The sequence below is a fragment of the Maniola jurtina genome, chromosome 13 (genome assembly GCF_905333055.1).
Source record: "Maniola jurtina chromosome 13, ilManJurt1.1, whole genome shotgun sequence".
Taxonomy (NCBI): domain Eukaryota; kingdom Metazoa; phylum Arthropoda; class Insecta; order Lepidoptera; family Nymphalidae; genus Maniola; species Maniola jurtina.
In genome coordinates this window covers 11,468,617-11,495,384 of record NC_060041.1, presented here as the reverse complement: position 1 = coordinate 11,495,384, position 26,768 = coordinate 11,468,617, and the positions used below count along the sequence as shown (strand labels likewise).

General features: G+C 36.8%; 2 protein-coding genes and 1 long non-coding RNA gene across 5 annotated transcripts in view; 2 read left to right on the top strand and 1 right to left on the bottom strand.

Annotated features, from left to right (window-relative positions):
* LOC123871153 (tRNA pseudouridine(38/39) synthase) overlaps positions 1-22,121 on the top strand; it is a 37,561-nt gene extending 15,440 nt beyond the window's left edge. The window contains exons 3-10 of one of the 2 annotated variants that reach the window (XM_045914779.1): positions 298-499; positions 861-1,030; positions 1,127-1,335; positions 1,470-1,617; positions 2,164-2,310; positions 2,410-2,597; positions 3,011-3,093; positions 22,109-22,121. In XM_045914779.1, coding sequence (XP_045770735.1) covers positions 298-499; positions 861-1,030; positions 1,127-1,335; positions 1,470-1,617; positions 2,164-2,310; positions 2,410-2,597; positions 3,011-3,072 — 1,126 coding nt within the window. In that variant the 3' untranslated portion in view covers positions 3,073-3,093; positions 22,109-22,121. Of the gene's footprint in view, positions 1-297; positions 500-860; positions 1,031-1,126; positions 1,336-1,469; positions 1,618-2,163; positions 2,311-2,409; positions 2,598-3,010; positions 3,154-22,108 lie in introns of those variants that run through there. The other variant, XM_045914778.1, reaches the window with a different exon arrangement.
* The window catches only part of LOC123871155 (Krueppel-like factor 3), a 57,767-nt gene continuing 36,376 nt past the window's right edge, over positions 5,378-26,768 (top strand). For both annotated transcript variants that reach the window (XR_006797224.1, XM_045914781.1), the window contains exons 1-4: positions 5,378-5,805; positions 7,605-7,846; positions 8,561-8,616; positions 10,832-10,888. Coding sequence is in view for 1 of the 2 variants with exons in the window: in XM_045914781.1 (XP_045770737.1) it covers positions 8,605-8,616; positions 10,832-10,888 (69 nt within the window). In the remaining variant the exon portion in view is untranslated. The remainder of the gene's footprint in view (positions 5,806-7,604; positions 7,847-8,560; positions 8,617-10,831; positions 10,889-26,768) is intronic.
* Positions 11,121-24,983, bottom strand: LOC123871159. Its single transcript, XR_006797225.1, has 3 exons — positions 24,973-24,983; positions 13,537-13,541; positions 11,121-11,272 (listed from the first exon to the last, which is right to left on the bottom strand). It is a non-coding gene; the product is annotated as an uncharacterized LOC123871159 (long non-coding RNA).

The window sequence follows — 26,768 nt, the reverse complement described above, 5'->3', positions numbered from 1 at the left end:
TTTTTGTGTTAGTTGGTGTTTTTTGGTGGTGGAACTGACTGGGAAGCGCTCTAAAGGGGCGCCACGCGTATGTCGGCGGGCGCCGGCGCAGACGGAGTCCATACTTGTATAAATTCAATAACTTGAAAATATCACAAACTTGACATTGGCTAATCAGAGTAAAGCCAGATTTAAAGAAAAAAAAAACATTGGATGATAGTCACTGAGCTCATTTGACATTGTTTGGCTCTTAATATTAAAGTACAGTGGGGGAACTTACCAAATTGTAAAAAAATATAAGCTCATTATTTTCACTAGATGTCACTACCGTCGGCTACTCCTGCGCATTCTCTACTTTGGTTGGAACTACCAAGGTCTGGCAGTGCAAGAGGACTCTACACAGACTATAGAGCACCATCTCTTTCACGCGCTAAAGAAGTCTTGTCTCATAGAGAGTAGAGAGAAGTCTCAGTATCATAGATGTGGGAGAACTGATAAAGGAGTCAGTGCTTTTGGACAGGTACTTATTTTGGCTATAATGAACAGATTAATGTTTTTCGAATTTCAAGTAGGCCAAAAACGCAGATAAAATGCAGCGGTTTACGCGTGTTTTTCCACGGGTCCAAAACATGTTCTGACTTTTCATACCATCATTACTGTAAATGTCAGAGCAATATTAAAAACTACTACTTTAAGCAGTAGAAGTAAGGCCTCAGATTGGCACAGGGCGACTTTTACGTAATGCAATCTCCTTTACCACCGTCATAGAATCGAAGCGTTTCCGCTAGAATTTTTCGGCTGAATTCCGCAAGAGGCTTTCCGAATTTACTTTAGATTTGTCTAGCCTTTTAATTTTGTATGGTCATTTCTGTTCGTCTCAGGTAATATCAATAACACTACGCAGCAAACATGCACCGTCTGAGCAAAATCTCCCGAGCTCTATATCGTCCGAGATGCCGTATTGCAAGATCTTGAATAGACTCCTGCCTAAGGAAATCCGAGCGGTCGCTTGGATGCCGATACCTGATGAAAAACCAGAATTCAGTGCGAGGTAACAAACAGTGATTGATAAAGCATAGATCAATTATTGCCATTCGAAAATAGGGCTTAACACGTTACCAGAAAACAATTGTAATATTCGTTACAGATTCGATTGCAAAAAACGTCAATACAAATATTATTTTCCAAAATCCTCTCTTGACATAAACGCGATGCGTGACGCGTGCCGTCACCTGATTGGGTCACATGACTTCCGCCATCTTTGTAAAATGGACGTCGGGAACAACGTCACGGAGTTCCGCCGGGAAATATTGAAGGCGGATATCGAGGCCTTGGATCAAAAGGATTGTAATAGTGGTGAGTATCACTGCCCATCTTATTAAGTACAAAAGTATTTTTTTTCTTAGTCCGTCAGATTTTTTCATGAATTATATTATGTTGTAACTTGCCATTGGGCAACTTGTTTTTCAATCACTGTATTACATTTTCAGCCACATCGATGTACACGTTGACGATAGAAGGAAACGCTTTTTTATGGCATCAGATCAGATGTATTATGGGAGTGTTGCTATTGGTTGGGCTAGGAAGGGAGTTACCGAGTGTTATCACAGACTTATTGGATGTACAGACAAACCCGAGGTGAATTTTGAAGACAATTTTTTTTTTTAATTGGTGAGAGCGTATAACAGTGGGATCAAGCTGGGCATATTGGCAATAGTATATGGATCTATAACTCGGCCGTGCTAAGTTTGCTCTCCGACTTATCCGCTCACCTCCCCGCGGTCTTCTTGTAGCGTCAGTACGGTTCGCATACCGTACCTAAATGTCAGTGTGACGTAATCAACGCGAGATGCAAACTTAGCTTGAATTGACTGAGTAGTATTTTTTTTCTCTCTCGTCTGGCTTTACAAAGATTAGCCAATGTCAAGTTTGTAGTTATTTGTAACAAATTAGTTAAATTATACAAGTATGGACCCCGTCTGTGCCGGCGGCGCTCGCCGACATACGCACGGCACCCCCATAGAGCGCTTTCCAGTCAGTTTTAACAAAAAAAAAAACACTCCAAAAAGGCAGAGCACGCCCATCAGCTAACACCAACACAGACGAAGTCCCCGAGTAGTATTATCTATAATATGTATATTACTAATGGAACATCTTTTTTGACATTTTATTTTCGCTTCACAGAAAGCCTCAATACAATATGGCACTTGACGTACCATTAAACTTATTCCATTGCTCTTACGATGTAGAAAACAGCGGGGTATACGATCAAGATGAATTGAAGAATGTTATAGTTCATCTACAGAGCGAATGGACGATACATAGTGTTAAGTAAGTGCAATAAATTTGTACACCACAATATATAACAAAAAATACAGCAACAAGAAGGACCGCGGGCATAAACTAGTTTACATATTTATACTTTTACAGAACCACTATGATAAAAGATTGCCTATCAAATCTAGAAGAAATTTTCGATAGCCTCTCAAAAGAGAAAGAGATAGGCGATGGCTTAGAAAACGCATCAGACAGAGACAGAGTGATGGCCCATGCAGACTGTTTGTTACAAGGAGTCAAACCAAGAAATTATACACCTTTGTTGAAGAGGGAAACATGTTGTAAGCATTACTTATTTTTTGGAGTCTATAAATCATTAAAATAAACATTTCTATTTAGCTTCACTTTCATCCACTTATTTATAATTCAAATCTTCCGACGGAATTTTCAAATTATTATTATCTCTATGTAACGTTTTCGTAACGTATTTAATTTTTTCTCGGCTGGTCTCAAAAAAAGCTAAGACTATATTTTTCTTCAGTCTGTGATTACTGGTAACTGACAATACCGATTACCTAAGATTTAAAAAACTAGAACTCAGAACAGTTAAACCGCTTAAAAATGCACTGTTAAGAAAGTATTAATTTTATGGAGGGTTCCGTAAAATATCAGCAAACTCATCCATTTATACTATTCTTTATCAATGATTTATTTTAGCAATTCAAGACATACCTAATGTTTATTTTATTTTCAGCTAGCTTAGAAGAAAGGATAGAATATTACAGAAAGAAAAGAAAAGTGGCCGACGTTGAATAACTTTAAGTTAATTTACACAGTGTTATGAGTAAGTACATTTTGTAAGTAGTAGGTTATTTTTTAAATAAAAATCTCTAAATCAACAAACATGTTTTATTCAAACAACTCCTATGAACAAGATAATGCAGTTCAGTAGTTTTTATTATAATAAATCAATTGCAATTAAATAAAGGATCGGATTAGGGGTGGGTTCATAATTATTAAGTTGCTGACACGTTACACTGTGTTGTAGTGTGTTGCATTGCAAGTCTCGACGATCAACGAAACCCACGACTGACTTTAAGCTACTTATATCACTTAAACGGCTCGTAAGATTAGGCATGGGTTACGCCCGTTCACTGCGTGGTCCTCGGGTTGGTTGGCGTGCTGTGGTTTCAGCATGCTTCTAAAGGTGTTTGGGGTCACGTAGTGTCCCAGTGGTAGGTCTGCTACGGCGGATATCCGCTGACGGAGTAACGAGCGGTTGGATGGAATTTCTTGAGGTTTTTAGTCGGTAGGAGTCCGACATAACCACTATGCTTCTCCGTGGCCAGTGGTATCCATGACGGATTTTCCTCACGAAAAAAAAGGATGACATCCACAACCCGTAATCTACATTCTAATCCACGATTCGTCTGTATGACCTGGATCGTCTTCTGTCGAGCTACGGCTTTCCACAACACAGTTTAGGTAATGTATCTGCGCCTTAACTTAATCTTAGAGCTATTTTTCAGGTAGGTAAGTGTGCTTCCGTCCTAGACTGGAAATCCTAGCTGTCTGGTGAGAAAGTGGTCGTACCTCATCGCGTCAGTTTGTTGGAAATCACTTATCATATCTTTGTGCTTATCTTATAACATACCTACTGAACAGATTTTTATTAAGTTCACATCGATGGATCATATTTTGTTTATAAAGGAAAGTTCCTATACCTAAAGTAGCTAGGTAAAGTGTATTCCAGCACACTAAAGACGACCCGTGCGAAGAGACCAGCTAAACCAGACTACTAACAACTAGAACTATAACAATAATTTACTTGAGTAAATAGTAACATAACTATGGAGTTTTACTACACAGTATGGTCGGTGGCCTAACTTTTAGACTTAAAATGCACTGTCGGTGCGTGGTTGATTTAATGTAGACATCATGTCCCGTTACGCGGGCCATGTCCCGGTTTTACCACATCTCAGTATGTTCCGACATCTCAGTTAGCACTAAAGTAAATTATACGAAAGTGCCTACCGACGAGAAGATATAACTAGGTAGTTTTGTACATTTAGGATGGCAAAGTAGCAGCTCAGGATCCGCGCTGAAAATCAGCGCTATAGCGGTATACTCTTGTCAATTGTGTATCGAAGCATATAAGTACGTGGCTTTATGCTGAGCTAGAACCTTTTTTCGGGTTGTGCCAGACAGTTTATGCCGACGTTTTTTCGACAACCGCCGAGTTTCTTGCTGGTTCTTCTCGGTAGGAAAGGTATTCCGAACCAGTGGTAGATTCTTTTGACGATTCAAAAGAACTTGTAAAAGTCTAATTGAATAAAAATATTTTGAATTTGAATTTCTTCTGCTAGAGGCATTTTCGCTTAAATGCTCAAGTGGAGGAAGCGCCGGGATAATCAACTCTTAGGTACTTATAACACACAACTGTGTCGCACAATTTACAAAATAAACGTTACTCTTTCTTTCTGCCAGCTAGGCACTTTAAGGCAGGTATTTATTGATCAACAGTAGATCATTTTAACTGGATAGTCAATATAGGCTCAGTACTTGGATAAATTTTAATTCATCCAAGGCTCAGTATCACCAAAGAAGAGAGTGGCGCAGATTTATGTTTCGCTGACCAAGCAAAGAACTCTGGACTTGGGACTCAGTATGCTTAGTGCTTAATTAGACTGCCAATACGACCACGCGCCGCTATACGAAAAAGATCCAATCCACATGAATTAGCTTTTGGATGATAATAGTTTAACTTTTAAGTTGACTAAAACCATAAAACTAATTAGGTAATTCTGCGTGAGTTGGATCCTTTTCGCACAACAGGGTCGTAAATTAAACAGGTATACATGCAGGGCATGCACACACTTACATACAGATTCATAATTTTGTACTTTGTGCCAGATAAATCCCGTTAGATAATTTATTCAGTCGTTGACAATAGCGTTAAGCCATTAAAAAGCAAAACGAACGCGATAAATCGACCTCTAAACAGGAGCGCATTTTGTATCCGTAATTGTCCCTGTAATGATTATGGCATTGTAGGTGCATTGTACTTCGCGGCTAAACCGGCCGCGGTAAGCGGGCGCAATATTTTACTATCGCACTGCACATTACTTATGCAGTGTTAGAAGGCTGCTACGGGCGTGTAGCGGTCCTTACCGCGCGCGAAGCCTACTTTCCAACAAATTTAATCTTCTGCAACTAAATTATCTCATAATTAACCGTTTTTTAATTTTGCTTACGGAATTCTAATAGGCAATAAAATTATCTGTACCCGCAAATATAAACCGGCTCATTTAAATAGTTCGTGCTCATCATGTGTCGTTCAAGGTTTTTTGGGTCATCTTAAAAAAATGGAGTAGCATGACTTTGACAGTTCGCAGTTCGCTATTTTATTTACATGGCTGATTGTGTTTTGTTTTGACGCTTTTTTTCAAAGGTTGTGATTTATTTTGTGACTCAAATTAATGTGATATTTATATTGTGGAATTACAGTTGTAAACGAAGTTGTTAAAAGAAATCGTATGCAAAATCCAGGTCTGCATTTCCTCATTTCCTTTTATTATAAACATTGAATTATTTTTAATTACTTAGCTAGGTATTGATGTTTCCTTCCATGCAAATTATAAATATAGAAAACTACATGCATGTTCTAATACCTTACACTAATAACAATAGAGCACCTAACATTAACTATTTACCTACCTACCTAAAAAAGTTGAAGTTTTTACTGGAAAGGCAGGAATAATAAAACTACTTAGGTATATGTACTTCTTGCAATAAGGGAGGCAGTACCTACTTAAAAATTGTTGAGTTGTAGTGTAGTCTTTATGTATTTAATAGTCACAAACCATGCCTTACTTGGCCTTACTTAAATACTTGTGTCTACAATTTAAATAAGCAAGCAGGCATGTTAATTATGTAAAATTTTAAGATGGATTCACATTAGACCATGTAGTGCCCAGATTAATTGCTGATTTGCATGGTCAATGATTTGTGGTTGGTTTTGTTTAAACGAATTCATCTTGGACTGGGGTGTTTCATGCCACTCAGAGAAGATTCTAGCCTATGCATATGGTAACATGATTCCACCTTATGTATGGACCATCTAACATTTTTTGATTCCTGTATACTTGACAGATTACTGCAATTTGGCTGTAACGGTTTAAACTGAAGTCTATCTCCCAAAGATCCAGTTACATGACAGATGTTTCAAGTTATGTTACGGTCACCATTTCATATATTCTCATTCCTATCCTTATTCCGTTCTTATTTACTGTAATATCATTATTATTATTTCCTTAATTATTTATTTTAAATTTTATATATACATTATGTTTATTTACTTTATTTTATTAGTACACCCCTTCCACTTTCTTTAATTTTTATTATCTCCTCACCCTAAGGTTGCCTGGAAGAGATCGCTATTTTAGCGATAAGGCCGCCTCTTGTACATAAATCTTTATTGTTATTTATATATTACTGTCTTGTTGGTGTACAATAAAGAATATTTTACTTTTACTTTACTTTACCATTAAACTAAAATCGTCAATAAAAAGTGAATTGGGTTGCACAAGTCTAGTTCATTCCATGGTTAAGATTATTGGCAAAAATTTTGGTAAAGTTAACCTATTTTGCTTTCAGTGACATTCAAAGTTTAATGCTGTCCATAATGTAACTTCATGTGCATGTCATGCATCATGCAACTGAGCCTAAGTGTCGAGTTAAAAAGTTTTAACACCTTGCAAGTGCATAGAAAGAATATAATAAGTCAAGATGTTTGCTATTGACTATACTTAGTCCATACTATACTTAAGTGTACTGCTTGACTGATATGACTCATGGGGTAGAGACTAGAGAGCAGGTAGCTGAAAGGTGATAGCAAAATTGTATTCCCTGATTTAATATATCAACTGTCCTCTTCATCTCCTGCAACCTTTGTCCCTATCTCATGTTGAAATCTAGAAACAGCACTTTGACTTTGCTTAGACTTAAGTTTCAGTTAAAATGAGACAGATTCATGCCAGCTGTATAATGCTGTCTCGTTTTAACAGTGTCTTAAGTCTGAACAAAGTCAAAGTGTGCTCTATAGATCTCAGCCTCAGTGAAACAACTACCTACATATAACTGACAGATTTATTATAACACACACATCAAAGGACTTTGAAGATTTTGGTCTGCGACCATTTTCCATCACAAAAAAGAAAACGATGGACATGTATGCAGGCCAGGTTCTATACTAAAATTGTTATTCAAACCCCTTTGAATATGGAAATGTTATACTAGGGCCTCTGATTAAAATGTGCCTTATTAAAATTATGTTTCTATTGTTACAGATACTTACAAGATATGAAATCAACAAAAAATAAGCATAAATTAATAAAAAACATGTAGTTTAATGCCAAGTAATATATTTACATAGTAATATGTTACACTAAGTATATCAATGAAAAACAGAATGTAAAGTTAACTATAAATTAGTTTTTATGGCCAGTATTAGGAATAATTAGGTGTATTATGTAATAAAATGAAGTGTAGCTTCTACAAAGAATGCAGTAATAAAGGATTGTTTCTATTTGTAAGTATTATTACCTATTTTATTTTATTTTATTTTATTAATAAGTTCGCTAGCGATTTTTACAAAAATGATTTTAAATTACATAAAGTTAAATAACTACAACCATGTATGTAAAATCATTTGAAAGCAAGCCCTAAATGCACGTAAACACTTATACTACATGATAATAATTTATAATTAGTAACTAGCTAATGCTCGCGACTTCGTCCGTGTGGATATAGGTTTTTAAAGGTGGGTGCACACTTATCCGAGCCGAACGCGTCGAAAGAGTCGAACGAAACGAATTTTAGAATTTTCTATATGAAATCTACTTCCGATTCGGACGCTTCGACGCGGGGAAGTGGGGAGGTTTCATGAGATTTCATATACAGGATTCTAAAATTCGTTCGGTTCGGCTCGTTCAACGCGTTCGGCTCGGATAAGTGTGCGTTCACGTTAAAAACACGTAGGAACTCGTTGATTTTCCGTGATAAATGTAGTCCATGTCACTCTCCACGTCTTTAACTATATACCCATGCAAAAAATCGCTTCAATTCTTGCTCCGTTGCGACAACAAACAAACAAACAATCGAACACACTTTTGCATTAATTATAACATTAGTAGACTTAGGAAAAAGAATAATTTTTAAACAGTTTTATTTAGTTTCCATCCAAATTAGGCTAACTTTGTTTAGGTTAGGCGCTATTTAGTAATACTGGTTTTTTTTCTTGCAGCTAAAAGGAGCAAATGTACACGAGATTTGGACAAAAGGCACTTAATGGTTTACATGGTAAGTAAAGGGCTTACATTCTATCCTATCTTCCTGCATACTATAATATCTGTAGAACGTCCACGACAATAAACGCTTTTATTCTCGTGGACGTTCTACACGTTTTGAACGCTACATGCGACTTCATTTTTCCGCAAACACGAATCTTTATCTACGTAAGGTTCTTTTATCATCGTCAAGGTCTGCATCCGTTAGCTAAAATTCCTCGGACACGTACGAAGCGATTTGCTTCCTCGTTTCTAATCCGAACTTCTAGGTTAGGATATGGAACGCCCTTTCGGCATAAGTTTTCCCCTCCATTTTGATATGGGTACCTTCAAGTCAAGAGTGAGTAGGCAACTTCTAGGCAAGCGAACTCCATCTTAGGCTGCATCATCACTTGCTAGCAGGTCTGATTGCAGCCAAGCGCTAGTCTATAAATTAATGAAAAGAAGATCAAAGTGGTATCTAGCTTAAATTCGACCGCGGAAATCATCTCCAATATTACTTCCCTATATTATTCAAAATATTTCTAACTTACCTACTTAAAATGGTTGTAGTTTTTTCGCGGCTACAAATCTTAGTGCCTACGCCCACCAGGCGGATTGTGGAGGCAAGTCTATTTGAAAACAACTTAATCCTAACTTTATTCACTTTGACATATGTTGGAATCATTAACATTATCCATAATATGATAAATGCGAAAGTGTTGGTTTATCCAACACACACCCTAATTACTGGATGGATCGGGCTACATTTATAATTATTACGAAGACATCATCCAAGAAATTATTTTTGAAAACTGATCCCCTAAGGAGATAAAATAGGGATTCAAAATGTACATATGTAGTCGACGCGGATGAAGTCGCGGACATAAGCAATAATCCTACTAATATTACAAACGAAAGTTTGTATGTTTCGATGTTTGTTACATTTTCACGCAAAAACTACCGGACGGATTTATCCCAAATCAATGACTTCCCACGGGATGTTTAAAAACCTATATTCTATGGGCATGAAGTCGCGGGCTGAGCTAGTACCTATATTAATACTTATGTATTAATTCACATCGGCCAGATCGCGTTAAAATGCCAGTTTATAACATTATAGTGCGGATTAGTATAAAATAGATAATAAATCACAGATAATAAAGTCCGATCGCCATATTTTTAATGGGACAGTGAAGTGAAAGCAAAATGCTAGGTTCCCACGGTACCGTTAAGGCGTCCCTTTCACACCTTCACAACATCTTGTATCGGCGACAAGGACGGGCGATGTCCAATTTGCTCTATTTTGTACGCCCTTTCTCTTTATCCCTCATCCTTGTGAGTTTGTATGCGCACTACTGTTTTGTGTCTGAAAATTTTTAAAAAAAATCTTCAATCTTCCTCGAGTAGGGGGAAAAAGGGAAAAATTTCTATGAATTTGAAAACTGAAATTTTATAAGTATTGTTAAATAAAACCGGTCAAGTGCGAGTCGGACTAGCACACGAAGGGTTTCATACCATCATACAAGATATAACGTTATGTAGCTACCTACTTTTAAAAAATTTTGGAAGTGTGTTTTGGGGGTGGTTTACCAGAATTTAAAATATCAGTGTAATAAAGCTGTGCAGTGCAACTTCTGTGCACGGTGATGTTAGTATGAAATAGATAAACTACAGTGCGCGTACACCATTCAACTATCGCTTCCCACGAAGTTTTGCAATCTATGCCCAAAAGTATCATCAAGATTTTAGTACCAACCTATTTACTTAATTGAATAAATGGTGCATTCACAGTAGTTAGTAACTCTGACTTCCCTATGTAGAAAATATTGACCAAGCATATACAGGTACCTACCTACTTTATCCTTAATAATCAAGTCAAAAATGATGAAATCCGGCATAGCTCAACGGGTTGTGAAGCTGAAGTAGCAATGGGCAGGGCACATAGAAAACCGATAAACTTTGGGGTCCCAAGGTCCTAGAATCGGGACTAGACTAGAATAGAAAGTTGGAAGTCCACTAGGTGGACAGACGACATCAAACGATTCGCAGGAAGCCGCTGGATTCAGGCGGCGCGGAACGTTGCGATGGAAGTCTCTGCAAGAGATCTACGTCTAACAGTAGACGTCTATCGTTTGATAATGAGATGATGATGATATTAGAAAAGAAAGAGAAGACGTTTTTGTAAGTTGTGCCACACATCACATTATACCTAAGGGTTGGTTAACCTCATGCAATGTTTGTTCTAGGATGGAAGGGAGGGCGTGGGGCGCCGCGAAGGTGCCGTGCTGCCCAATACAATGGAGGTAAGGAATGTTTACTTAAATACAGTACCTAGTAAAAGCCGTGATAGTTAGTGATTAAAAAGTCGACTTTCGAATCAGGATTCCGGGATTCGCAACTCAAAATTTTCGCAGTTATGGGCGACTTAAGCAAATAAATATAAAGCTCCTTCTTACTTTGACGGTGAAGGAAAAGGGTTATTCCATTTATCGCCCCCTAAAAATCCACCCTAGGATGGATAGTCAGAAACAGGGATGTTGCGGAAGTGGTTATATCGGAACCGATTTCGGAAGCGGAGTTTTTAATTTGGTTTGTCGGAATCGGAGGCGGAGACGGAGGCAGAAGAGAATGTGTTAAGGGCTGGTATAAGAAAGTAAAATTACACACAATTATTCATCAGTTATATTCTTATTATCAGTTTAATAAATAAAACAGGTATAGTACGCGACAGGTCGAGATGGCAACCGGGGGCTGTGCGGGTGTGCGGGGCGTCCCCACCAAGCCATGCCATTGCCATCCTCGACCTGTCGAGTACTATTATAAAGGCGTATACCTAGGTGTCGAAAATAAAATAAAAATCGAATCAAAAATCGAATTTAAATTCCTAAACAGTACCTACTTGTAGTGAAGTTAAGCAGCATCAGCATACTCGGTCTCCGATATAACTGCCGATTAAAATTAATCGGAACTGAAACCGGAATCGAAGGTGCAAAAGCAATCGGCAGTTCCGAGCTTTCGGAATCTCCGAACAACTATAACATCTACCTATACCTACTCTGATACGCGACTTCATTAATTATCCTCTCTAAGACGGGGTGGGTAGTCGGAATTGGTAAATTATTTTTCTTCTGCTTTTATCCCCTGGCTGTGTACTGTAACCTTGGTACAGTACCAGGGTTACAGTACGGTACGGTAGCCGGGGCACGGTACGGTACCATCCATATTCGGTGTAGACGTGCTTTGACCAAGGGGTGCGCTTTTTAGGGATCATCAGAATTATTTAGATCATCAGTAAGTCAGGAAACCCATATAATATGTGATCTTCTGATTATCGCGAATATTTAAATTCTAATGTAATATGTCCAGCTCTCAGATAAGATCGCGTCGTAATGAAGTGAAAGTTTTTCATCGACAGGTAAATAACAATAAGAGCATGCAGATTGCATTAAGATTTGCCACAGCTTTACTCAAGATAGATATCAAGTCGATAAAGATATTTGCTTCTCTATCGACTTCTTATCTTTTTCTCTTTACTTTTACAAATTTTTTGTTAGTACGAATAAAAAAATGAAAAATCCGTAACATTTAAAAAATACCTGGGAACCATTTTCCCGCGACCATAAGAAGAGTTTGCAGTGTGGGAATACACAAAGATACATAAATCAACAACTTTCAAGTAGCCCATTGGCTCTTTCAAAAACTGTTTTCTCTATAACCACATCACAACAGCCAAATATGGCAAAAGTCTATCCAACTGCGATATCAACTAAAAGACAAATCAATAGATCAATTAAATAATATCGGTTCGGCGATCTACCGTCAAATTAGTTCTGAGGCTTAAACAATGAATGGCGTGATATCTCTCGGTTTATATCTGACTAGCTGACGCGATTCGCGACTTCGTCCGCGTGGATTTAGGTTTTTCGAAATCCCATGGGAACTCTTTGATTTTCCGGGATAAAAAGTAGCCTATGTGCTAATCCAGGTTATTATGTATCTGCATTCTGAATTTCAGCCAAATCCGTCCAGTGGTTTTTGCGCGAAGGAGTAACAAACATACACACACACACACACATAAACACAAACTTTTGTCTTTATAATATTAGTGTGATGATATAACTGAAAGGTACATGGATTAAAAAGGTCTGTCTGACATAAGACCGACTGGACTCGCAGACCCCTGGTGACATGCACAGGGTTTGAAGCCAGGGCAGGTATTAAGTATTCGATTCCCCTTTCCGAAGATGTTCATTATGATGATCTTTATAATATGGGACCAACCAACCTAACTGTAAGTAGATACATACTTTCAAGTGTAAAAGAAAATAATGTTGAAATTAGTTCAGATTGTATATAGAACTATATAGTTTAGTACATCGACTGTCGGTAACATGGCTAGACACTTTAAGGACGTATTTGCACACTTGTATAGATTTTCGGTACGCTTTGTGGCTAAAATATACTAAGTAAATTGGAACTACAGATTGCTAAAAATAGATTGGTCCTTTATCTCCAGAGATCGAGTAATTTTTTGATAAAATCATTAATTTTGATACTATAAGAACGATTTTCCTTCACCTCTTCCACGCAGAATTAACGATTTAGGGTCAAGTTTAGGTACATTTTTCTCAGTTTACGTACGGATTTTATTCTTCTAATAAATATTTTCCGTTAGCACATAATGTGTACCTCAAAATGTGAGATTATTATATTAATAGTATTATAAAAATAAATAAAAACATCGTGTATAAATTTTTCACGTATTTTGCTTCAACCGCAAACCTTAATACAGTGCACTAAGGGTTATTTTGATATTGGGCAGGCAATGGTATGATTTCAAAATTATATCAGTCAGCGGCCAGCCGCCTTCGTGGGTGGTCTCTGCGTCGGTTGCTATAATTTTTTGATGTGGAAAAGATCGCTGTACGAACACAAAATAGTTCGACAAAACCCTAACTGATATTTATAGGTACTTATTCCGTGATTGTGCTGATATTTTGGCAAGGTAAGATAATAATGATAATATTATGTACCTATTATCACATTTTATCGTTAGCTGGATTTTTTTCTTGAGCATGATAGTGATCTGATAGTGAACTTCGAAGGCTGCGACAGGAACTTGAAGACTAGAAGAACTAGATGTGTCCAGTTTGGGCTCGTTTTCTTAGTCATGACGAGATCTTACCTCCGGATTTGTGGAGTGACCTGATGGTATACCTCGAAAGTCACTATTGGAACTCGGAGACGAATAGAGCTAGATGTTTCGAGTTTGGGCTCATTTTCTTAGTCATGATGAGATCTTACCTCCGGATTTGTGGAGTGACCTGATGGTATACCTCGGAAGTCACTATTGGAACTCGGAGACGAATAGAGCTAGGTGTTTCGAGTTTGGGCTCATTTTCTTAGACATGATGAGATTTTACCTCCGGATTTGTGGAGTGACCTGATGGTATACCTCGGAAGTCACTATTGGAACTCGGAGACGAATAGAGCTAGGTGTTTCGAGTTTGGGCTCATTTTCTTAGTCATGATGAGATCTTACCTCCGGATTTGTGGAGTGACCTGATGGTATACCTCGGAAGTCACTATTGGAACTCGGAGACGAATAGAGCTAGGTGTTTCGAGTTTGGGCTCATTTTCTTAGTAATGATGAGATCTTACCTCCGGATTTGTGGAGTGACCTGATGGTATACCTCGGAAGTCACTATTGGAACTCGGAGACGAATAGAGCTAGGTGTTTCGAGTTTGGGCTCATTTTCTTAGTCATGATGAGATCTTACCTCCGGATTTGTGGAGTGACCTGATGGTATACCTCGGAAGTCACTATTGGAACTCGGAGACGAATAGAGCTAGGTGTTTCAAGTTTGGGCTCATTTTCTTAGTCATGATGAGATCTTACCTCCGGATTTGTGGAGTGACCTGATGGTATACCTCGGAAGTCACTATTGGAACTCGGAGACGAATAGAGCTAGGTGTTTCGAGTTTGGGCTCATTTTCTTAGTAATGATGAGATCTTACCTCCGGATTTGTGGAGTGACCTGATGGTATACTTCGGAAGTCACTATTGGAACTCGGAGACGAATAGAGCTAGGTGTTTCGAGTTTAGGCTCATTTTCTTAGTCATGATGAGATCTTACCTCCGGATTTGTGGAGTGACCTGATGGTATACCTCGGAAGTCACTATTGGAACTCGGAGACGAATAGAGCTAGGTGTTTCGAGTTTGGGCTCATTTTCTTAGTCATGATGAGATCTTACCTCCGGATTTGTGGAGTGACCTGATGGTATACCTCGGAAGTCACTATTGGAACTCGGAGACGAATAGAGCTAGGTGTTTCGAGTTTGGGCTCATTTTCTTAGTAATGATGAGATCTTACCTCCGGATTTGTGGAGTGACCTGATGGTATACCTCGGAAGTCACTTTTGGAACTCGGAGACGAATAGAGCTAGATGTTTCGAGTTTGGGCTCATTTTCTTAGTCATGATGAGATCTTACCTCCGGATTTGTGGAGTGACCTGATGGTATACCTCGGAAGTCACTATTGGAACTCGGAGACGAATAGAGCTAGGTGTTTCGAGTTTGGGCTCATTTTCTTAGTCATGATGAGATGTTACCTCCGGATTCGTGAAGTGACCTGATGGTATACCTCGGATGTCACTATTGGAACTCGGAGACGAATAAAGCTAGCTGTTTCGAGTTCGGGCTCATTTTCTTAGTCATGATGAGATCTTACCTCCGGATTTGTGGAGTGACCTGATGGTATACCTCGGAAGTCACTATTGGAACTTACAAAACGAGCTCAAACTCATAACATCTAACTCTACTCGACTCGAAAGTCCAATAGTGGCTTTTGAAGTATACCTTCAGAGCACTCCAACAAGTTTCAAGGTATAATCTCGTCATAACTAACAAAACGGGCCCAAACTCGAAACACCTAGCTCTATTCGTCTCCGAGTTCCAATAGTGACTTTCGAGGTATACCATCAGGTCACTCCACAAATCCGGAGGTAAGATCTCATCATGACTAAGAAAATGAGCCCAAACTCGAAACACCTAGCTCTATTCGTCTCCGAGTTCCAATAGTGACTTCCGAGGTATACCATCAGGTCACTCCACAAATCCGGAGGTAAGATCTCATCATGACTAAGAAAATGAGCCCAAACTCGAAACACCTAGCTCTATTCGTCTCCGAGTTCCAATAGTGACTTCCGAGGTATACCATCAGGTCACTCCACAAATCCGGAGGTAAGATCTCGTCATGACTAAGAAAATGAGCCCAAACTCGAAACACCTAGCTCTATTCGTCTCCGAGTTCCAATAGTGACTTTCGATGATACCATCAGGTCACTCCACAAATCCGGAGGTAAGATCTCATCATGACTAAGAAAATGAGTCCAAACTCGAAACACCTAGCTCTATTCGTCTTCGAGTTCCAATAGTGACTTCCAAAGTATACCATCAGGTCACTCCACAAATCCGGAGGTAAGATCTCATCATGACTAAGAAAATGAGCCCAAACTCGAAACACCTAGCTCTATTCGTCTCCGAGTTCCAATAGTGACTTCCGAGGTATACCATCAGGTCACTCCACAAATCCGGAGGTAAGATCTCATCATGACTAAGAAAATGAGCCCAAACTCGAAACACCTAGCTCTATTCGTCTCCGAGTTCCAATAGTGACTTTCGAGGTATACCATCAGGTCACTCCACAAATCCGGAGGTAAGATCTCATCATGACTAAGAAAATGAGCCCAAACTCGAAACACCTAGCTCTATTCGTCTCCGAGTTCCAATAGTGACTTCCGAGGTATACCATCAGGTCACTCCACAAATCCGGAGGTAAGATCTCATCATGACTAAGAAAATGAGCCCAAACTCGAAACACCTAGCTCTATTCGTCTCCGAGTTCCAATAGTGACTTCCGAGGTGTACCATCAGGTCACTCCACAAATCCGGAGGTAAGATCTCTTCATGACTAAGAAAATGAGCCCAAACTCGAAACACCTAGCTCTATTCGTCTCCGAGTTCCAATAGTGACTTCCGAGGATACCATCAGGTCACTCCACAAATCCGGAGGTAAGATCTCATCATGACTAAGAAAATGAGTCCAAACTCGAAACACCTAGCTCTATTCGTCTCCGAGTTCCAATAGTGACTTCCAAAGTATACCATCAGGTCACTCCACAAATCCGGAGGTAAGATCTCATCATGACTAAGAAAATGAGCCCAAACTCGAAACACCTAGCTCTATTCGTCTCCGAGTTCCAATAGTGACTTCCGCGGTATACCATCAGGTCACTCCACAAATCCGGAGGTAAGATCTCATCATGACTAAGAAAATGAGCCCAAACTCGAAACACCTAGCTCTATTCGTCTCCGAGTTCCAATAGTGACTTTCGAGGTATACCATCAGGTCACTCCACAAATCCGGAGGTAAGATCTCATCATGACTAAGAAAATGAGCCCAAACTCGAAACACCTAGCTCTATTCGTCTCCGAGTTCCAATAGTGACTTCCGAGGTATACCATCAGGTCACTCCACAAATCCGGAGGTAAGATCTCATCATGACTAAGAAAATGAGCCCAAACTCGAAACACCTAGCTCTATTCGTCTCCGAGTTCCAATAGTGACTTCCGAGGTATACCATCAGGTCACTCCACAAATCCGGAGGTAAGATCTCATCATGACTAAGAAAATGAGCCCAAACTCGAAACACCTAGCTCTATTCGTCTCTGAGTTCCAGTAGTAGGTTCCAAAGTATGCAATTTCATCAAGTCGGGAGGTAATGTAATGCTATCCTTCTCAGATTATTTTAGTCATAGTAGGAGCTCATTATTTCATAAGCATGGAAATGTTGTTCATTGCCAAGAAGTCATGGTGAAATATTTCATCATCAGACCCTTAGTCTGTAGGCACTGTTCTACTTACTGTATTATTGTCAAGATACATATTTTTAAAAAAAACTGTTAAAAAAAAATAGATGACCAAATATAAAATAAAATAAAAATATAAAAGTATCAAAATCAAGTCGATTCACTCATTTTGACGCAGCTGTGTGCGTGTGGGCAGTGTACTTATGTAGTAGTGCAATTTTGATACCTATTCATTTTGCAAAGACGTCCTTAATAAAAAAAGCTCCATATCAGGTTCAACTTAAATAGAGTAATTTGAACGGTTGAAATTCAACGTTGGATTTAGTATACTATAAATGTTTTAGGATATAGACAATACTACAAAGGAAATCAAATTAATTTAGCAATTAATTAGTTTATGCATACGTGATATGGATATTCAAATCATATTTTATCAATTACGTTATTTACACACCTTTCCGTAGCCGGCTTACTGATTGCCAAACTACTATCATTAGATTTTGATATCATAATATCCTATTTCACTTTTTACTCAGCGAATCCACAGAACCAATCTCAGACGTCATTCCCTGATAATAATGTCTTTATAGGTAACTAGCTTATGCTTGCAACTTCGTCCGCGTGGAATTTTAAATCCCTTTTTTACCCTTTTAGGGGATACATTTTCAAAATCTTTTCGTAACGAATGTCTACGTCATAATAGCTATCTGCATGCCTTTCAGTCCGATCCTTCCAGTACTTTGAGCTGTGCGTTGATAGATCAGTTAGTCAGTCAGTCAGTCAGTCAGCTTTTCTTTTTATTTAGGTTTACAGTTAAGAAATAAAGAAAATTCTATCGATTTATATACTTAGTGATAAATTGGAAAAAATTTAAGTTAATCTTGACTCTTCAGAGATGTCAAGTGATTTGATAAATGTGTGTATTTTTTCTTTTAGTAAATACTCAATGCTACTATTATTCGTAGACTCAAGTTAATTTTATGCTGTAATTTTCATGCTTGGCTACCTATATGTAATTGGAATTAAATGTGAACTTCTAAGAATTCATGTCAATTTTAACGTGTAACTCTGTCGGTGGTTCTAATAAAATAAAATTAAAATAAATCATATTGTGTTAGGTCAGGTTGCGTATACAATGCCTAGAAAATGTATGTAGTGTAAGCTTGGCCCATATTAATTATCTATAAACGTGTAGAAGTTACTGATTAGATAGTTGGCGCCACTCAAATCATAACAAATCATAACATCATATATTAGAAGGCGTCATTGATTGGCTGAAGTTGTTCAACATCTGATCGATAAACGTACTGTATATAAAATTCTTATAGTTTCTAGTTGATGAATTGTAGCATAATAAAGGATAATATTTGTAATCAATATATAAGATGAAAACATCTTTATTACTTAGATGATTTGTTAAACGAGCTTGATGATTTGTATATTAGTCACTAAGTTTATTCATTGTACAATTTGGATTGGCCGATAACGATAAGATAAAAAGGGGAGTGGCTAATAAACGTGGAGAGGTTACCTGTAAGAGTGGTTTTAAAACGACGACATTCGAAAATATACTAACGTAAGAGGAACAACATTTATTTGACACAAATGTAAAAGTTAATAAATTTAAATATGAAATAAAAGTGTAATAATTTATCATAAAGATTGTGTTTGTGATTTCGTCAGACCTTACCCAAAAGGTCAGAAGAGGGACATCAAGAAAATATAATATTTTCTTGTCACGCTCACGACTCAGAGAAACAAGTGGAAATATACAGAGGAACGAGAAAGAAGTGGAGGTCTAGTAGACCACAAACATTTTGGAGCACAAGGCCAATATTTGGGCCTCAATATATCAAAGTACCTAGTCATGGCATCAAAGGATTTCTGGATAAACGGGTAGGATCTTTCCATGATTTTATTTTTATTGATACCTATTAATGGTAATTTTTTTTTTATTTGTGTGGGTTTTCGTTTTGTTTGTTCTACATTTAGTTATCATTTTGTTAAAAAGCTTTGCTCCGAGTTGGAATGGAAATTATATAACGGTATGATACCTAGAATTACCCACATTTTTATAATTCATCTTGTATATTGGTTATACAAATGCGATCGACCTTCAAATTGTGGTTTAAATAACGTTGAGGTATTTAGAAGGCTTATTTTACAATGAAAAATGAAAAATGTTTATTTACAAAATACAGTCTTGTACAATTTTCCTGTGTCTGGTGGTACCCGCACTAGGTTATCCTGTATCGTGGGTACAATTGAATAGATAGTGAACATAGTGTTAAACAATATAAAAAGTGTGGTTTACTTAATGATGGGCGTTATTGTTACTTTTAAATAGTTTTCAGGATGTATCTACTATGTCCTGCCGGGGTTTTATTTCTCATTAAATGATTTCACAGGTGAATATCTCACGGAACGTGGTATTTCAATCTTCACACTTGTAATCGTGTGCCGAATTAGTTTGGTTAAGAGTTACGATAGGGATTTATTTTCACATAGTGGTTTTGTTTTACGGAAGGTGAATTTCTGGATTTAGGTTCAATCGTTTGCTGCATTCATTGTATAGATAGATGTTTTCCTTTTTCTAGCACACAGTGACGCGATATTATCACACAGCACTCATTGGGCATCTTGAATGTTGTTTTGTGAAATTATTATTTTTTGTAAACCGCTTTGGGATAAGGTAGAAAAAGTTACATGAAATAGCTTTTCGTTTTACGCCTGCCAGTGAAATAATCCGTCTCTACTTGTAATGGTTACTAAATGATTGGGGATATAAAATGTTAATTGATAAAAATGAAGGTGATCCGTTGTAATAAAGTAATAGTGACCAGGGTTAATAAATTGAGCATTTTGAGAAATATAAATCCTAAAATGGGTGTAAAAGTAGGTTTATCTTATCTGGTTATTCTTTAACTAAATTTAAAATTATGGTAGGTAGGTAGTCAGATAGTTTTAAATACGGGGTGCATAAATAAGTGTTTTTTTTTACAAAAGTGAGGAGAAATGTTTTCATTTATCTATTTTTACCACTTGAAACGCGTAATGTTTGAGTTTCAAACATAACTTTGTTGACAACAGCTCACCATGAACAACCCATGGCCGGCCCACTACTGAGCAACAAGTGTCTCCTCACAGAATGAGAAGGGTTTAGGCCGTAGTCTACCACGCTAGATAACAGCTAATTTACTTTTAATACTGGCACAATAATTTGAGTACTACGAGTAGTAGGTAGGTATAGTATATGAGCAGCGGGGGTTTTTTTTTTTTTACCTGTATTCACGCAATTAACTGTGTACTGCCGCATTTAAATGCAATATGATTTTGTTTTTATTGGATTAACATCGCTTGGCGGGTTAAATTCCTGGCAAATGTTCTATTAAAATTAGAGTAAGTTTTTTTTTAATGGTAATATACCTACAGTACTGCCCTTAGGGCAGGGCGCGATAATAAGTACCTACTACCAAAATACTATTTTCTTTGTTGTACGAAAGAAATTTTAGGCAAATATCTTTGCACTACGCTCGCGTTTGTGGCATGACATTATCCCAGAAATATATTTTAAAAAAAAATTCACGCTCGCTTGACTCGCTTCGCGATAGTTCAGTTTCGATATGCATTTAGTTAACAAAACTCTCAGGAAACCACGTTTGTTGTGCTCTCGAAATTGATCAGTCTGTTTGATAAAATCGAAATGCGGTGCCTTATAAATTTCGCTTAGGAGCGCCGGTAGTATCTCATGATAATAATATGAATATTGATCATAATTTTTTTTTTTTTAGGCTGATTAAGCATTGAAGGTTTTTCGGCTGGTCTGGCATTTCGCCTGATTTTATGTTTTTGCTTATTTAGCGCGTTCAGGAAAGCTTTGACAACGTTTTATAACATGAGTATATATATTTTTTTGTTTTAGTTACCCAAACAGAAAAAAAAAAGCATTAAAGATGTGGGACCGAGGGATAAATCTAGTGTGATTTTTGGTTGGATTATGAAGTTGTAGTTAGGGTATTTAAAATAGAAAGATTTCAATTGTAGGAAATGATGTAAAACATGTTGAGGATAAGTTGTGTAATAAAGTCGATAATTCACTTGTTAGATGTCACGCGATCTATTGCGAGGAGGAATCTTTTTCTTGTCTTTTTTTTTATAAAAACGGTGTTCTGACGGGTTTTTATTTACGTCTCGGATTATTGAATACTTTCGGTGTTTGATTGGACGGTTAGAGGTTGCAAAAGCAATCGCCCTCTAATTAAATTGTTTATTTAGGCATTAGTTCAATTTGGATTAAATCTCGCGAAAAGCCACGGTGGCTGTCTCTCGCGCGTCTTGGAAAGACATTCCTAATGCCTGTTTTTCTGAGGGAGGGATGCATTATCAAGTGAGATGAGCTGCAATGTTTGCGGCTGATTATTTTGGAGGCACAGTGGTTTAAACTGGTTGGTTTGAAAATTTGCAATCGTGGCAAGTGGAGTAAAGTTTGACTAAACTATTTAATGAACTAAGTATATAATGGATTTGGTGAATGGTTATATTATATAACATTTTGATAAATGGATGAATTTGAAGAGTGTATGTATGTGGTTGATGCACATTTGTTTCATATTTTTACTTAAGTTATAAAGTATTACATTTGGTGAGTAGTTATTTATATTTGGTAGGGTAGGTTTGATAAACAGGTAGTTATCTTGATTAATAAATGAGTTATCATTTTATAAATGCGTACTTTAATGTTTGATGAACTGGTATACTTGATAAATGTGCATATTTTCATACTTCAAAGACAAGTTGTACCTATTAGTTTCTTCAAGCTTTTAGTTGCTGATAATTATATTAACATTCTTTAGAGCGCATGTCCTATGGACGAAATCGTTTATACATACTTTCACTGTTTGAAATGTTACAATCATAAAGATAGTTATAACTAGAGGGGGTCATAGCTTGTTGCCGCTCTTGTACATCCATGTGTCAACTAGGTATTGTTATCTCAGTATATTTCAGGGAACCTCCGTTCGGGTGAAAGCGATAGCTGTTGGATAAATGCTTGTTGGGTTATCAGAAGACCGTGTAGTCTTCGATGAGGTTACTTGTAAATATTATAGCGAAATAGTAAGTTTAAAAATAGAATGAGGCTAAACTAAAAAAATGAGACAAAGATAAAAATAATAACTTAAAGCATTGAAACAGCATAAAGTGAAATAGTAACTTACAAACTATACATACATATTTACGAATTATGTAGATAGATATAGTATTACTGGATTACGTATATCAAATAAGAATACTGTCAGCTCATGTTTTGTTTTCGGCGTGGTAATTTTACGCTTAAAACTCATAAGAGATATCATGAGGTTCGCTTTCTGTAAAAGTTATTAGCTTAAATAACAGTTAATTGATTTATTACATTATTTATTTATTATACACTCAACAAGTAAAAGTATTTTGTTTTGACAAAATCCAAAGAAGTACCTATTGGATTAATAAAGCAAGGTACAAAGCATTGGCTGGATTTTACAACATTTAAAGTTTCCTGTTCATTTTTATCATTGAGTTAATTTGAGGCGGAAGGATCCTCTTGAAAATTTTTAAGATTAAGTTATTAGTAAGAAAGTATATTTTGCTTAGGTTAGTTTAAAATGTACAGCCGGTAATTAAAAAAAAAATATATATACATTTAATTTTACATAATAGGTGAAGCTGGTTGATGCACCAAAAATCGAATTATCATAGGAATTTAATTAAGCTAACATTTTTATTTATTATCAACTTCAAATATACAGTAGCAAACTGATTAGTTGGAATGCATGCAGTGATTGGAATATTTAAGTTCCGATAGAAGAATCTATATCGTGGCTTGTTCCTTTATGGACAAGAATATTTTTTTTTGACTCGTGGGACCACTTACACAAAATATCAACGTTCGGTTTGGAGGTCTTCCATGGCTATTCCTACAGTTCCATGACGTATTGAAGAGGTTAACACTTTGTCGCTCATCACATCAACCAGCACGGCATTTGGGTATGATGGATGGATGTAGATAGGTACACATTTGATGGGGGGGGTTTAGTGGTTTGTATCAATAGGAACCAGGGGTTGAATGAGGAAGGCTGAGGACAGTACGTGTGGTGCTTACTAGGGAAGGTTTATGTTCAACAGTGACCTTATGATGATGACGATGTAGATGACGATGATGATGATGATGGACGTACGAGGATGAATCTTTTACGAAACGAATAAAGGGAAATCGAACAGATGCGGGTCATTACGATTAACATATAAAATAATGTATAAGGTACCTACTTTCTTCTAATCTTTATGATCGATCAGCTTGTGATAGAGATCTTGATGTCGTAGAGAATAGAGATGTATCGAACGGAATATTTATTTCATTTTTTTTCCTGCTATTATGTTGATATCGCTTTTCTCTATGAAAAGGAATTAATGATAAACTAATAGGTATCATTCGGCGGCGAGTCGCGACTGTGTCGTTCCCAGGGTCGAATTTGGTAGTTCTGCTTATGTTACTCGAAACGACAAAGTACGCCATATGGTGCATATTATGGCTAAAATAAAATATATAAGTATCATGTGAAATTATAAATCAAAGATTCTTTTTGCATGTAGATATTATATGGTTAAGAGGCACAAGTGACGCAACTACTGTACCCTGGCGTTTGTTTAACATTGTCCATTAGTACTTCAGAATGTGGATTTTGCTAGAAAAAAAAAACAATAGGTAATTGTAAGAAATATGGGAAGCGTAATCTGCATTAAAAGAAAAAGTTTGAATTTGAAGCAACCAGGCATAGGATTTTCATACATCCGTAATCACGTTCCTTTCAACTCTCTATCTATCACGGTTCATGATACGCCGTTCGCGGTTCGGGCCGTGACGCACGTGCAGACGGACAGACGGACAGAGAGCAGAGGTTTAGAAAATAGGGTCTCGTAGGCACCCTTCGAGGGGTACGGAACTGGAGAAAACTAAATTATAATAATGATAATAGGTTTTCTAGGTTACCAAGTAAAATTACTTCTCTTAGGTCGGATTGTATTATGATGGATGCTTATGAAACAAAATTAAATGAACGGTCTACTCAAAGTGTTTTATGTTTGCAGGATCCAAGGATGTTGGAAATGAACAAATGAGGGAAAGGAAGACCCAAAACTAGGTATGGGTCAGGGACACAAAGTCCCAAGGAAGGAAAGGATGGAAAAGCCCCGAGGTTACGGGCTATGGACAAAAAGTCCTATAGGAGGAAGGAGGTGGACCCTAGGATAAGGGTCATTAAAAATTTGGATCTGGAGGGAAAGGACCCTAGGATAGGGGTCAATAAAAATTTGGATCTGGAGGGAAATAAGGACAATCATATATGTATCCCGGTAGAAGAGAGACGCGCCAAGGCTCGGAATCCGCGATTTTCCAATAAGAAGGGAAGAAGAAAATATGTGCGTAAAACTATTGCGTTGAAAGTGTATGAAAATGTTTTGTGATTTAAATCGAGAACTGGCGGCGATTAACTTTAAGTTTAGAGAGTTTATTTTATCAAAAGGACAAGAAGTTCACTTACACATATTCATATTAAGAATCGCTCCCGATTCTAAATATAAATATAGAAGAAAACATAATCTTTAAAGGTATGGTGACTATACAATAATATAAAAAGTCAAAACACGTTATATTCGTTAACAAACTATACCTACATCTAGCTAAGATATCTATGGTGTTTGACACTATTTGATTAAACTTTAAACTTTGTAAAAGATTTTTCCTCCAGTATGAGTTTCGGCAAGTACCTACATTATGTAGTAGAGCTAGGTAGTTTACATACCATAATTAGTCCTAGCTTTATGTAATTGTAGCATAATAGGTATGTTCGTTTTGTGTACCATATTTATGAGATTTAGCTTTAAAGTGATGCGTGTATGTACGGACTTTAATAGTATTTTCCTAACAAATAGACATTTTGAATTTGTATAATTGACTTATATAATATAGTTCATCAGTTTTCTTATATAATTCTTTAGTGGGAAGGAGAGTCTAGTTGGAACAGAACTTTTAACAATTTATTTTGAGATACTTGAAACCCTTTAAAGTAGTTTTTAGTAATTAGTTTTACATGCTCATCCCCAAATCTCTATTGAGATGTTCCTGTAAAATATTGGCTTGTGAGTTATAATTGATACTTCGGACTTTATGCATGTACCTACCTTCTTTGATTAAATGGAGGCCTCCTTTAATTGCTACTGGTCTCGCAATTTTTGATATCTTTATGATTTTTGAAAAAATATTTATAAATTTAGAGTGTCTGCATCTTTTTATTTTAATATTAGCGGAAGAGAACAGAAAAATGAATTTTAGATTAAAGGCTAAATTTGAGTGCTACTGTAGACTGGCAGGTAAAGTTGTGAGGGTAAATAGTTTGGAATTGAATTGAGTTTATCTGCTATTTTCTAATTATATCGGATGGAAAGGGTTGCTGCGAGTGCTCTAAAATTAAGTTGCAATCATAATCAATACCAATGTATCAATAAAACTGTATATTCCTTCTAGTTAAGGTTAGCAAGAATATTAATTTAATTAATTACTATCTTAATTTTTTTTTTGTTTTGTTGAACTAAGTCTTTGTCATTTTGGTTGTGAAGTTTACATGTTACTTAAGTTTTAATTTTTTTTTTTTTTTTTAAAAGCGATGAGACTCGCTTAAAACAGGATGGCCGAGCTGTAAGCTTGGCCCATATTAATTATCTATAAACGTGTAGAAGTTACTGATTAGATAGTTGGCGCCACTCAAATCATAACAAATCATAACATCATATATTAGAAGGCGTCATTGATTGGCTGAAGTTGTTCAACATCTGATCGATAAACGTACTGTATATAAAATTCTTATAGTTTCTAGTTGATGAATTGTAGCATAATAAAGGATAATATTTGTAATCAATATATAAGATGAAAACATCTTTATTACTTAGATGATTTGTTAAACGAGCTTGATGATTTGTATATTAGTCACTAAGTTTATTCATTGTACAATTTGGATTGGCCGATAACGATAAGATAAAAAGGGGAGTGGCTAATAAACGTGGAGAGGTTACCTGTAAGAGTGGTTTTAAAACGACGACATTCGAAAATATACTAACGTAAGAGGAACAACATTTATTTGACACAAATGTAAAAGTTAATAAATTTAAATATGAAATAAAAGTGTAATAATTTATCATAAAGATTGTGTTTGTGATTTCGTCAGACCTTACCCAAAAGTAGGTACCCAATTCAGCTTAAGAAAAATATAACATTATA